The sequence below is a fragment of the Silene latifolia genome, chromosome X, assembly GCF_048544455.1.
Source record: "Silene latifolia isolate original U9 population chromosome X, ASM4854445v1, whole genome shotgun sequence".
NCBI lineage: Eukaryota > Viridiplantae > Streptophyta > Magnoliopsida > Caryophyllales > Caryophyllaceae > Silene > Silene latifolia.
In genome coordinates this window covers 346,198,289-346,213,430 of record NC_133537.1, presented here as the reverse complement: position 1 = coordinate 346,213,430, position 15,142 = coordinate 346,198,289, and the positions used below count along the sequence as shown (strand labels likewise).

Genomic DNA, 15,142 nt, shown 5'->3' with positions numbered 1-15,142 from the left:
TAATAAGGATTGCGCAGATTAAATTAGCTCACTTATTCTCATTTTAAATGGACTATTGTGTCTAAAAGCTTCAATCTATTGTAATAATTGGTGTTTTAGCTCAGATAATTTCAGAGTTTGTAATGGTGTTGTCTCTCCTTCTTATTGAAATATGACAACCTATTTATACAGAGTAAAAGGAGCTGCTTAAGAAGATAAGTATGCAACTCTCATAAGTAATCCACCATTGCCGTATAATTTAAAAGTGCTACTGTTCATACACAATTACTTAGCATTATCTTACTGTTCATGGTGAAGTGGAGAGGTGAACTTTCACCTTACTTCTGGAAGTAATTATAACACTCCCCCTTGAATGTTCACCTTTCATGTATAGGATTGTGTGTTTTATACGCTTTCATCGACTACCTCATTAAAAACCTTGTTAGGAAAACCCAAAGGGATAAAACCTAATGAAGGGAAAAAGAGTGCGACGTATGAAACTCCCCTCGATTCGAAGATTTGTCTCGAAGGTGGCACATTCCAATATTCTTTACTAATTCTTGAAATGTTGTTGATGGGAGTGACTTTGTGAAAAGATCTGCCAAGTTGTGTTTTGATGAAATTTGTTGAATATCAACCACACCTTCCTTTTGAAGTTCATGAGTAAAGAAAAATTTTGGTGCAATATGCTTGGTTCTGTCTCCTTTGATGAAACCCTCTTTCATTTGATGAATGCAGGCCGCATTATCTTCGTATATAATAGTAGGTTGATCAGTTATTGTTTTTAATCCACATTCCTTCTGAATATGATGTATCATTGATCTTAACCATACACATTCACGAGCGACTTCATAAAGAGCAATTAGTTCAAAGATGATTTGATGATGTAGCGGTCAAAGTTTGTTTGGTTGATTTCCATGATATCGGTGTACCGCCATAGGTGAACAGATACCCATTTTGAGACTTTGCTTTGTGTGGATCTGATAAATATCCTGCATCGGCATAACCAACAAGAGTTGCATTTTTTCTTCCTTGGTAAAATAGCCCAAGATCTTGGGTTCCCTGAAGGTAACGTAGGAGGTACTTAATACCATTCCAATGCCTTCTTGTTGGTGTTGCGCTATGTCTTGCTAGAAGATTAACCAAAAAGCAATATCTGGTCTTGTATTATTTGCCAGATACATTAGTGCACCAATTGCACTAAGATACGGTACATGAGGTCCGAGAACTTCCTCATTTTCTTCTCGTGGACGGAATATATCCTTTTTCAGATCAAGATTGCGAACTAACATTGGTGACTTCACAGGATATGATTTACCCATATTGAATCTGTGTAAGACTCTCTTAGTATATGTTGTTTGATGAACAAGAATCCCATCTTTCAAATGTTCAATTTGAAGACCAATACAAAACTTAGTTTTCCCTAAGTCTTTCATCTCAAATTCTTTCATCGATATTTTGCGGTAATATCAAGTTCATCGTTTGTTCCAATGATATTTAAATCATCAACATATACTGCAATAATTGCAAAACCCTTTTCAGAACGTTTTATAAAAACACATGGACTGATTGGATCATTGACATATCCTTCCTTAAGAAGATATTCCTTAAGGCGATTATACCACATTCGCCCTGATTGTTTCAGTCCCATATAAGGATTTTTTCAATTTTACACTGTATATTTCTTGTGGGTTTGAGTTATGGGAAAAAGGTAACTTTATCCCATCCGAACTCGCATATATATTTCAAAGTGTCAAGTGTTCCGTATAAATATGCAAGAATAACTACATCCATTAAACGCATTTGCAATGATTCGAACATACTAAACTTGTTAAGAACCTTAAGGTTGTTGCATCAACAACCGGAGAATATGTTTCATCATAATCTACTCCCGGTATTTGTGAAAAACCTTGTGCAACAAGTCTGGCTTTGTATCGTACAATTTCGTTATTTTCATTGCGTTTACGGATAAAAACCCATTTGTACCCAATCGGTTTTACACCTTTAGGTGTTTGGGTTACTGAGTCCAAAACTTCTCGTTTTTCAAATGATTTTAATTCTGCCATCATTGCCGCTTTCCATTTTGGCCAATCATCTCTTTGTCGACATTCTTCAACAGATTTTGGCTCAATATCATCGTTATCAATGACAACTTCAACAGCGATATAATGGGCAAAAATATCATCAATTTTTGTTATTTTTCTATCCCACTTTGTTTTCCCGTATATGCATAATTCATTGATATTTTTTGATTATCAATGCCTTCATGTTCTTTAGTAAGTACATGATTATCCCCTTCAATAAGGGTTTTAGTGGCATTTTCCACCTTTTGTACTTCATTTTCTTCTTCGAACATGTAATGATTTCTTCATCGCAGGGGCATTCTTTTGGACTTTCTAGGTTTAAGATCTTTTGATCCAATCGGTCTACCACGTTTCTTACGAGTAGGTTCACATACCAATTGATTTCCCGATTGTTTTTGGGGAATCTGAATTCTTGACGGAGCATTTAACGCAGTATATGTGACTTTGTCACTTGTTTTATATCTCAAATGCATCTGCAATTGGTTTGCTATGTTTTGAAGATGTATAATTTTATACACTTCTTGTTCACACATATTTGACTTAGGGTCTAGATAAGATAATGCTTTGGCATCCCATATAATGTCCTTTTGACATGGAATCATCTTATCTCCCCCTAAACATGGGAAATTTATTTCATTAAAATGACAATCATCAAACCTTGCAGTGAACAAGTCACCTGTCATTGGCTCGAGATATCTTATGATTGATGGAGATTCATATCCAACATAAATTCCCACTTTTCGTTGTGGGCCCATCTTGGTACGATTGGGCGGGGCAATAGGAACATAAACGGCACATCCAAATGTTTTTAGATGTGCAATACTAGGTTCCTTTCCGACGACTAATTGCATCGGAGATAATACATGATTAGCAGTAGGCCGAAGCCGTAACAAGTTTGCTGCATGTAAAATAGCATGTCCCCAAGCAGAAGATGGAAGCTTACATTTCATCAATAATGGTCTAGCAATCCATTGTAATCTTTTAATTAATGATTCTGCTAACCCATTTTGTGTGTGAACATGAGCCACTGAATGTTCCACATCTATTCCGAGTGACATACAATAGTCATTGAATATTTTAGATGTGAACTCTCCAAATTATCAAGCCTTATTTTCTTGATTGTATGGTCCGGAAATTGTGCCCTTAATCGAATGATTTGTGCCAACAATTTGGCAAAGGCAACATTTCTTGTGGATAATAAACTAACATGACACCATCGAGTAGATGCATCAATTAGCACCATAAAATATCGAAATGGTCCACATTGTGGGTTAATTGGTCCACAAATATCTCCTTGAATCCTCTCTAGAAACATAGGAGATTCAATTCCGACTTTAGTTTTGGAAGGCCTGATAATCAATTTGCCAAGTGAACAAGCCGTACAAGATTGTTCCTTAAATTGTGGAACTTTAACTTTAGTTAAAGGATGTCCAGTTGAACTTTTGATAATTTTTATCATCATACTTGTTCCAGGGTGACCCAGTCGGTCATGCCATAAGGAATAAAGCTCTTGGTTGTCTGTTTTCACTTTAGACACCAAATTGATTTCAAATGGACGTATATAAGTATAATACAGTCCAGAAGAGTATCTTGACATTTTTTCAAGTATGTATTTCTTATCATTCTCTACTTTGGTAAGATACATATACTCCTTATCATCTGACTCAATGGTTTCTATATGATAACCATTTGTCCGTAAGTCTTTGAAACTTAATAAGTTTCTACGAGTTTTACTCGAATACAGTGCATCATTTATTATGACTTGTGTCCCTTTTGGGAGCATTATACAAGCCTTTCCTGAGCCTTCAATTAATGTTACAACACCAAAGAATTGTGGTAACATTAGCCCTAATGGGCATTAGTTCAATAAAATAGGCTTTATTGCTCGAGAATGCTATGAGTTGTGGCACTCGTCAATCGGCATTGTTCTCGCATTTCTTTGTTGAATTTCCATATCTTCAAAATAAATAAATATGAATAAATTAAATAGTTATGAATAAATTAAACAGAGAAAGAAAATTCAGTTTTATTTATGATACATAATAAACATGGTAAAGGGAAATATTTTACAACTGTCATTATTTATTAACATATTTTTTTTTTTCACATAAAGTAAACTTAAGTTGATGGTCCGCAACCATTATCTATATCATCGATAAGATAATCGAGACAAATCCGAGACTTAGAACTGGAGATGTTTCTTTCACGAAGTTTGTTTCAACTTCCTTTCCTTTTCCCTTTTGGGAAGTCAGTATAAAGGTCAACCAAATGTTTAGCGATTCGACACTCTTTTGCCCAAAGTGTCCAATACCACATTTGAAACACTTGGTGGTTTGATTTGGCTTTCCTTTATTAGGCGTAAACTTCTTTTTCCCCTTAAATTTGGGATTTAGGGGTTTGAAGTTCGGACGCCATTTTCCTTTCCCCTTATGAAAGGTGGTATTTCCCTTTTTGAAATTTCGCCATGGTTGTCCAGATTTAACAACATATGTTTCAGGAGGAGCAACAGTCCCTGCTGGCCTTTTGTTATGATTGTGAAACATAACTTTCATATTTGCTTCAGCCATCCTTAAAATGGCAATTAGATCACAATATCGATTATAATGCCTTTCACGATATAATTCTTGTAAGACTGCATTATCGGCATGCATAGTTGATAGAGTTTTCTCTATCATGGTCGCATCGATTGTTGCTTGTCCGCATAACCTTAACTGTGAAGTTATACGAAGCATAGCCGAGTCATAATCACTAACAGAAGTGAAATCCTGGAATCGTATATTCATCCAAATCATACTTTAGCTTTCCCCAATAATTCTCTCCAGGCTTTCAAACCTTTGGCAGAGATTATCCCATAACTCTTTGGGATCCTCCACAAACAGATATTCAATTTTTAAATTTTCATGGAGATGATGCCTTAAGAACACTATTGCTTTTGCTTGTTCTTGTGAAGTAGAATTTCCATCTACTAAAATTGTATGCTCTAGTCCTTTGGCTTTTAAATTTGCTCTAGCATCCACCCTCCATTGAAGGTATTTTGTGCCATTATTATCAAGGATATCAAAGTCTCGTTTCGTCATATGTGCCATTTTCTGATTAACATATTTAACAATAAGTTAATAGTGATAAACTTAATTAGACGATATATGAAATTTACTTTACAAAAGTAATCACATGGAATGACAAGTCATAGTGGTCCGAGACGTCTGACCTTTATAAAAAGTCAAGAGTTCAAATCTTGATATAACAAAACTTATATGAATAAGATAAAAAGATACAGATCAAACCCTTTTATAGCGGTATGAGTTACTGTACATATATGGTATATAATATTGAAGTATAATATTTATACTCATTATAGACCCATATAAAACTTATGTCTTGTCATATTACCTTACAGAACAAATTTTGAAAGATAAATTTTGAACAATAAAAATGGCCAAACTTCATAAGATGTTACGTACAAAACAAAACAATTAATACCCAAAAGAATTGTTTATGTATATGGTGGACCTATCACCTCCACTTTTCCTTAAAATATTGAATTGTTTATCAATATTATTTAGTGGGGTGGGTAGTAGACTAGTAGTAGAGCAATTAGTACGCATGCTTTGAAGAACATTACATGTGTCCTTAGTAGTGTATTTCCACTACACTTTGTTTCACATCATTGCCTATAATTACCTACTAAGAACACACCTTTTGATAGTGGAAAATGTTGAAAAAAAAAAAACTTGGTCTTTTTAAATGGTGCTTTGGCCGAATTCAAGAATGTCACGAGACCAATTTTTTTCTGATTTTCTTCATCATTATTTTTTTTTCTCTTCTTCCTTCAGTTAATATAGCATAAACTTCCTTCAAACATATTATCATCATGTTAATAATAACCCAAACATACAACGATATGTGATAAGAGTAACTTAACAAAAGGGTGATGAAAAGATAACAAGAAGTGTAAATATTTTACGGGCGACCGTAATTCCTTCTGCTCTATAAAATTTATATATAGAGTATTTTCAAGGTTGATCCGGTAATTTTAATAAAACCGGTTGTCGCCGCCGTCGCCGCCGCCAACACCACCTTATTATGCATCCTTTTTTTTTTATATGCACAACATGATGAGACGGTCCCGGAATATCTTCCGGTCGGATTTCGGAACCTGGTTTTTCAACACTAGGCTCACTATTAAGGTCGATATTTTTCCGATCTTAACCTTTTTGTGCGGGAGGTGCAACACCATCCAACGGTCCCTCCGACGTGCGAATATTACGTGGTTGAGTACCACGAGCACGCGGTGGATTATCACAAAAGGTAAATTATTATCTTTTATGGTAAGATGTATATTAAGAAAAATATGTAACTTAAAAACAAATTAATACCATTACACTGATGGTCCATTTTTTTTTTTTTGTAAAAAATGATATATTGTGAACAAGTTACATATATAATACTCCGTAGTTATGTTATTATAACAACTCAATACCTTGAACCTTTGAAGTTTTTGAGACTTTCGTGCTGATAACGTATTGTAATAATTGGTGTTTTAGCTCAGATAATTTCAGAGTTTGTAATGGTGTTGTCTCTCCTTCTTATTGAAATATGACAACCTATTTATACAGAGTAAAAGGAGCTGCTTAAGAAGATAAGTATGCAACTCTCATAAGTAATCCACCATTGCCGTATAATTTAAAAGTGCTACTGTTCATACACAATTACTTAGCATTATCTTACTGTTCATGGTGAAGTGGAGAGGTGAACTTTCACCTTACTTCTGGAAGTAATTATAACACAATCAGCTTTATGCCTTTATGTGATTATTTTTATTTTTATGGCATAACTTTGTTTGTTCATTCCTTCCACTTGCTTGATCCTTTGTAAAAGTAGTCTTAAATCTTCCTCTCGGTCCTTTCTAAGGATTTCATAAACCAAAGGCTGACGCCCTGTAGAATTGGTACAGCCCAATTTAAAACCTTATGTCTAAGTTGTACTCCGGTTTTTCCTCCTCGTACCTTTTAGGCCCTTCTCTATTGCGATGGTTGACCTCTTCTTTGACAGACCATTGGATGAAAGGACTCAAACCGAGGCAAGGATCACAGGGATTTCCTAGTGATAACTAGGAGCAGAAGGCCAGGCTATTACCATATTATGTAAGCCGAAAGAGAGTCAGCTTTTCATTCCCATCTCGAAATGCGGAGTTCAGAGCCTTAATATGTTCCTTTTTGCCTTAGGGTAAGTATGAATGAGACATTTCTTGGAACTAAATAAAATTAATTAGTACTAGCGTAAGATTCATGAAAATTCACGGAATTGTTTTAAATTTTAAAAAATACTATAGATGAATGTTACATACACTATATATTTAATCATTATAAGTCGACGATTTTCAACCTGAAAACCGCTTTCACATCTAACCGATTTAAGACCGTTTAGGTGAAGTCGGACTCTAATTCAAAAGATTATGTTGTTGAATTTCCACCATTTTTGGGATTGAAATCCAAGATCCAATGAGCATAGTAGTAACAACACCAGTGTATGAAAAGCTCAAAAGCACATCAACCTGTATAATAATATATGGCCCTCACAGTATGAAAATTTGATACTCGATTGAATTGAATTACAGAGGAAAAAAACTAGGAGACAACGCGAGACATAGTATCTTGGAACTTATACAATTAATCAATATGTCCCCTTGAAATAAATTTGTGTTGGAAGAAACATTACTATGTTCATGAAAATTATGATGGATATACGATTATACGGGCACTACATAAGAAACGAAGAATCACACTTAATTAATAATACATTAAAAGTAGGTGACATGCATTACTTGGTGTATATTTCCAATGCTTTGGAAGGTGAAAAGTGTTAATAATTGATTTGCATTTCATATTTTCATCATACAACAATTTGTGTATAAAATAGCAAATTAATTGGAAATACAAAGTCGAAGATAATAGGAAAAAAATGGAGAATGTTGTTAATGATCTAGTGTCAGACATTGAAAATAAGTTGAAGATAAAAGATAAAAGAATAATGCATTACCGTAGTAATGAGAAGATATTGCTAGTTGGCGAGGGTGATTTCTCCTTCGCTACCTGCTTAGCTAATGCTTTCGGAGATGCTTCTAACTTGTTTGCCACCTCGCTTGACTCATATCGTATGTTTCGTCTCTAACACCCTATTTTCATTGTTTCATATATATTCCGTATGTATAACTATAATGCATGCCATTAGAATATTGGATGTACTTCATTGTATTATTTTTTTTAATACTAATGATGCAATAATTTTATAATTTATATATATGTTGTTGCAGGTCAGGTAATAGAGAGGTATGCTAATGCGAAAAGGAATATAGAAGTCCTTAAGGAAAAGGGTTGCGTCGTGTTGCATGAAGTCGATGCTCATACAATGAGCAGACATGCTATTCTAAGACAACATTGTTTTGACGTTATTGTCTTCAATTTTCCACACGCAGATTTGGTGTATCGTGAGCACGACCAATTCCAAATTGAGTAATGTTCTATTTCGTGTGATTATCACATTATTTATTATATCGTTGTTTTTCATTATTCTAAATTTTATTCGGCACTACTTACAAGTTACTCCGTATGTACAAAGTTAATTTGTTTGTCACTAATTAATTAATTATCCACAATCCACGTAAATTCACTTATTATCATCTTTTTTTTATATATATTATCCATAAAAGATCGCTAACATTTCCTTAATTACCATACGATATTTGTTTATTTTTTAGGCTCCATCGAGACTTGGTAAGGGGTTTTTTGAAAAACGCATACGAGCTAGTGAGTTACGAGGGGCAGATACACATCACCCACAAGACGGCGTATCCATTTGATCGTTGGAACATTAGAGAATTGGCAAAAGAGGCACGTATGGAGTATGTCGTGGAAACTGAATTTAATGAGTGGGATTATTATCCAGGGTATTGCAACAAGAAAGGTGAAGGCCATGGAATTAAATGTGACGAGTCTTTCCCCGTTGGTGCTTGCTCCACCTTCATCATTTCTATCATCTCTGTTATGTAATTACTTAATTGTTCCTTCTATATTTTTCAATTTACGACTATGAATTTCGTTGCTATTGAATTTTTGATGCATTATTTCAAGATAACGTGATAATATCTTTTAGGAGTATCATTCCCTAGGACTCTCTACTACTTTACGACTTTCTACATACAGCTCTGCCGTAATTAATCTAGCTATTTTATACTGTACAATATTTACCCAAATTCTCTACTACTTTACGACTTTCTACATACAGCTCTGCCGTAATTAATCTAGCTATTTTATACTGTACAATATTTACCCAAATTTTTGTTATGACATAGGGAGATATCTGTTTTACTATTAAAATGGATTAAATACTAGTATTTGATAAGACGTGTTTGGGGTCTAGGTAAATATCTTAGCTTTACTATCGTATACTCAGTACAAGTATATGGTATGGACTACGGAATATTATTTAATTATGTTTTAAGAATAAAATAAATATTTCTATCCTAATTAAGATTAACTGTTAAATTTATTAGGAAGCGCGATTATAACATTTACGTCCAAAGATGTTTTATCACAAATTCTCATTTAAGATGGTTCTATCCATCTTAATAAGCTTAAAATGTGTCAGGTATCATATACCACTTGTGTGTATATATATAAGACAAATATATTACTTTTCAACATGCATTCATATGAAAAATTCATGTGTGTTCCGAGAGAACCATATTCCTTACACGGTTACACTTAAAACTTTATAATATTCTCTTTGGTGAATTACCTTTAGTTATAAGGGGGACACCAAAAAAGTTCACATATATATATAAAATTATAAATTGATATGTATTTGATGACTTTTTTTTTTTTTTTTTTTTTTTTTTTTTTTGACAACTGTAAATAAAGGTGATGACTCTTAAATTAGGGACGTAGATTTATTGACGTTCTATTAGGTCAAATCATAATTATCTGCATCTTATTATTTATGGGGCATTGCATTAGCAGTTTAGCACTATAGTAGGCCGTAGGCGACGGCGTTCCTTGAGAGTTGAAACTATCTGCATGTAATGCAACTATCAAGAAGTCCCCTCGTAATAAATTATACGAGTAGTCATCATTATGTTCATGAGAAAACTCAACGTCGAGCATCTAAGCTTACCGCCAAAAGCAAGTTGAGTATGCAGTAATTCTTATTGCACAAAATCTCTTTTGTGACGGCACGTATTCGTCACTTTGGAGTGACGGATACTATTTTCACTCACAAATGACCCAAATAGAGGAGAGACGGAAGCACTTGGGGTGCCCCCACCTTGTCCCCCGTATCCGTTTTGTGAGTGACATTATCCGTCACTTGCTCCGACCCGTCTTCAGCAAGACTAATTGTTCTTATTGTGGTGGGGATTTTTATAAAAGGTAAATACTATGCAGTAATTCTTATTGTTGTGGGGGGTTTTTATAAAGGTAAATGGTTAATTAGTACGTACTCTAATTTAGCTACCAAGTAATTCGACTCTAATTTAGCTACCAACAGATATTGTTTTTACCGGTTTTCTTTACAAGGCTAATACGTGTTTTAATTAGATTCTATATTTAACTTAAATGTATTATTAATGTCTTAAATTATTCTTATTAGTAAAGTACTTCCTCCATTATTTTATATATGACGTTTTCGTTTTACGAGGTAAACCTTTGACTTTGATTTTTATGAAAAAATATTCTAGAAAAAATTATAAAAATCATTTTGAGAAATATTGAAGGGAAAAGTGGCTCATTCGTGTGAAAAACACGAATTGGCCTGAGCCTGTTCATGTGATTTACACGAATCAGCCTAGGCCAGTTCATGTAAATCACAAGAATGGGTCTGTGCCTGTTTACACGAACAGGCCTAGGCCCATTAGTGTGATTTACATGAACTGGCCTAGGCTGATTCGTGTAAATCACATAAACATGTGCAGGCCAATTCGTGTTTTTCACATGAATGAGCCACTTTCCAATTTTTTTTTTTTTTAACCATTGTGTTCGTCTTGAAAAGTTATGCGATTTGAAAAAAAAAAATCGTCAAAATCGGACACCCGAGCATAACGTTATGGCCGTTTAAAATTCTGTTCTTTTCTAATCGTCAATTTTGTTTTTAATTTAATCGTTTTTTGGTTATTAATTATCCTTGTTATTAATGATCGTTTATTAATATATGATATGAAAATCAACTTACTAAAATATGTAAAAAAACTAAAAGTGATATCTGTTTTTTTTTTCGGTTTTTTTTGCTATTTTTTTGTTATTGTTGTTCTTGTACACGTTTTTTTGTTATTTTTGAAGCGGGTTTTTAATTTTTGAAGCGGAATTAGTTTGAATACGGAAATGAAAATAAACAAGATGGTAGTGTATAATGGAGCAAGGGGCAAAATAGTAATTTGTTATGGGCGACATGAGTAAAACTAGGGGCGACGTTTAGCAAACCCTTTTAAAAAAAAGAAACATTAAAAATACTTTTAAAGCAAGACCAAACACACACTTAAGGCCGTTTTACGGTAAGATCTCTCACACCATCTTAATTTAAGATTGTCTTACCTCTTAACTAATACTTTGTGGTTATTTATGTTTTCGTAGGAAGCTGAAAAATGCTACTAACTCTCTACAAACAATTGGTCTCCCTTGTGACGGGTTACCATTTGTGACGGATATTTTGTGAGATAAAATGGTAACAAAATGGGTTAGTGGAGAAAGGGGGCCACATGAATAGTGTTGCAGAGAGAGAAAAAGTGGGTACATTGTGAGGTAAAATGGTATCCGTCACAAGCTTGTGACGGATATGTCATGTCTTCAATGAGAATTTGTGCTCTACAAAAGGGTGGAGTAGTGAAAGGCAACTGATAATCAAAGCCGAGATGAGAGGGAAGAAAAAGAAAGTAGTGGTAATAAGGTGTATAAAACATTACAGAAGTGACCAGAAAATATTGCTAGTTGGGGAAGGTGATTTCTCATTTGCCCTCAGCTTAGCTAATGCTTTCGGAAAAGCATCCAAAATTTTCGCCACCTCGCTTCATTCCCAAGGTCACTATATTTCTTGTCCCTTTAATTCTCTCCTATTTTGGTATCCAAACAAGATCGATCTTATGAAATACTTGGCTATAATTTGTTATTTTACTGCAGATGAGGTAATGCTCAAGTATAGGGCGGGTGAGAGTAATCTGGAAGATCTCAAGGACAAGAATTGCACCATCCTTCATGAAGTAGATGCTCATACATTGAGTTCACATGCTGTTCTCCGACAACATCGTTTCGACAGGATTATCTTCAACTTCCCCCATGCAAATGTCCCTCTTGTTGTTGGTGGCCATCATATGTTACGCCCAGAGGATGATTACCTCCAAATTGAGTATGTTTCACTTGTTGCAAATGTCCCTCTCTTGCTGAACTTCTTTTATTTTTAATCCATTTGATTGTACGGAGTAGTATATGTTTTCTTATTAAGTTTATTGGGGAAATATTTAAAATCGTATACAATTAAATGGAACATGTTTATCAAATTAGAAATGGATGGTCGATGACAACATGTATATCAATTTATTTAATAACTGGCATAGTGGCATGTTGCATGCAGGCTTCATAAAAATTTGATCAAAGGGTTTTTCAAGAGCGCATATAAGCTATTATCAAAGACGGGAGAGATAATACATGTCACTCACAAGACTTCACATCCCTTCGATCGTTGGAACATTACGGAACTGGCTGAAGAAGAAGGTCTAAATTTGGTAGATGAAGCTCCCTTTTATAAGTGGGAATATCCAGGGTACACTAACAAGAAAGGGGAAGCGCATGGTAGTCGATGCGACCGTACTTTCCCCGTTGGAGCATGCTCCACCTTCATGTTTTCCGTTCAATAAACTTCCATATATGGTCGAACCACTATAACTTTTTGTGAAACCCGATTATACATGCATATGCATGGGGTAGGTTCTTATTACTAGAATGTTTTTTGTAAGATAATCATCATGTATTTTCATTTTCAAGTTGTTGAATTGTGTTGCATGTTAATTATCAGAGTACACTCCGTAGTGGATGACTAGATGTAAACTCGTGCAAGACTGAAGTGTATGTTTTTATAAGCTACTAGTACTGTATGATATTTCCATATTTGAAAAGTAGTCATTCTCCAATGTTGCAAGTAGAGATACATATGGCTAACTCATGAGTATGTAGAGTGCTCACTAATCTTCCTACTTCAATTCCTATCAATCCAACTAGGTGTGTATGTAATGTATGATCTAAATAACGCAAATTCTTGTGTACCATGGAAATATCTGCCTTAATCTTAAGATGAGATATATAATATTATATTTATTTTCGTCTTAAGAGAGTCTAATTGAAAAAATAATTAATGAGGTATGCACTCAAGTATAACTTTTTAGAAATTGATGGTGACCTCACCAAACTAATCTGTCCCAAATTCGTGAGCTCACATGTCGAACAAGAATAATAACAAGCCGAGGAGTTGGGGTTTGAGTGTTTCACTTAGGTAGTATAGCCTAGCACAAATGAGTCTTGTGATATTAGTGGAACACAAAATCTCATTTGTGATGGTACGTATCCGCCATTTTGGAGTGACAGATACCATTTTCTCTCATAAATGACCCAAATAAAGGAGAGAGGGAAGCACATGGGGGTGCCCCCACCTTGTCCCTCCTATCCGTTTTGTGAGTGACATTACCCGTCACTTGCTCCGACCCGTCTTCAGCAAGACTAATTGTAGATCAGTAATTCTTGTGTGAGACGGTCTCATGCTGTGAGATCATCCTAATATATAAAAAAAAAACACATTTATTAACACTAAATGAACCAACTTTTTTTTAAAAAATAGACCGTCTCAAGGTGTGAGACCGTCTTATTCGAAAATTCGTGGTTCACCAAAAGTCATATTAGAATATGACGAGTATAAATTTAGAGAATATTAGAATATTAGAATATGACGAGTTTTGGTTAAAAGTATAAAGATTTATTAGAATATGACGACCCGTCTTCAGCAAGAATAAAGGTAGCCCGGGCGTAGCCGGGCACCAAACCTAGTACTATCTATAACACGAGCTATGATATATACTTTCTATAACACGAGCTAGTGAATAAGATGAAGATTAATACTGTATATATGTATATACTTTCTAAAACCCTACTTTCTATAATACGTAATATTAAAAATCTGATAATCTAGGTCAAGATATCTATTGTCAAAGTAGAATGAATTGAAATTAAGTTAAGTCGCAAGTGCAAAACTTGTTATTCATTACCTCTTTTCCGTTGATTTAACAGCAATTTATGTTACGAGTATTATATTTTTATCTTTAAAAATACATAGGATACGTAAAATTGATCTCATCTGCCAATGGTCATAAATTGAGATAGTCTTAACCCTACATTTTGAAGTTAACCAGTTTTTTAAAGAGGTCACCACATCTTTAAACAAAAAATATTTTCGAAAAATATTAATTTCAAATTATTTATCAATACTAAATGGGTTTTTCTATCATGTGCACAATAGACACATGCTAAGGAGCCATTTAAAGAAAAAATTACAACAATATCTCATGAAATTTTGAATTATAATGTGATAATTACCATATTTAGAGGATTATACTAAATTGATAATGCTCAACTTGAAAAGAGTGAAAACCACTTTCACATCTAACCGATTTAAGATAGTGTAGGTCAAATCGAACTCTACGTCTTAAAATCAAGTTATTGAATTTGCACCATTTTATAGGGTCTTAAATTAATGAAACACATCTTCACAAAGTGTAAAGCTCTCACTTAACTCGCTTATTTATTACTCCAATCAACTAAACCTTATACATTCCATTTCTTCTTACTCCTTATTTATGTTTATATTAAATTTCATAAAAATGAAAAAAATGATGCTCAAAAGTCATGAACCTTGATTCATATTTATACTTATATTAAATTTGATAATAATGAAAAAATGATGCTCAAAAGTCATAAACGCATCTTCAATTGTTTATATATTTTTATTGGAAGGCAAAATTTATAACCACAATTTTTCTCATCCCTATT

At 34.0% G+C, this 15,142-nt stretch overlaps 3 protein-coding genes across 3 annotated transcripts; 2 read left to right on the top strand and 1 right to left on the bottom strand.

Annotated features, from left to right (window-relative positions):
• Positions 1-4,207: 4,207 nt before the first annotated feature.
• LOC141621109 (uncharacterized) lies at positions 4,208-5,149 on the bottom strand. The gene is made up of 2 exons (XM_074437813.1): positions 4,896-5,149; positions 4,208-4,811 (listed from the first exon to the last, which is right to left on the bottom strand). Exons 1-2 carry the CDS (start codon positions 5,147-5,149, stop codon positions 4,208-4,210), a joined length of 858 nt encoding a protein of 285 aa, XP_074293914.1.
• A 614-nt stretch (positions 5,150-5,763) lies between these two features.
• LOC141621108 (uncharacterized protein At4g26485-like) lies at positions 5,764-9,286 on the top strand. Its single transcript, XM_074437812.1, has 4 exons — positions 5,764-6,371; positions 7,116-8,232; positions 8,377-8,575; positions 8,821-9,286. Exons 2-4 carry the CDS (start codon positions 8,025-8,027, stop codon positions 9,110-9,112), a joined length of 699 nt encoding a protein of 232 aa, XP_074293913.1. The 5' UTR covers positions 5,764-6,371; positions 7,116-8,024; the 3' UTR covers positions 9,113-9,286.
• A 2,678-nt stretch (positions 9,287-11,964) lies between these two features.
• LOC141621107 (uncharacterized protein At4g26485-like) lies at positions 11,965-13,236 on the top strand. The gene is made up of 3 exons (XM_074437811.1): positions 11,965-12,130; positions 12,230-12,455; positions 12,681-13,236. The coding sequence occupies exons 1-3, from the start codon at positions 11,965-11,967 to the stop codon at positions 12,961-12,963; spliced, it is 675 nt and encodes a 224-aa protein (XP_074293912.1). The 3' UTR covers positions 12,964-13,236.
• The last annotated feature ends 1,906 nt before the right edge of the window (positions 13,237-15,142 follow it).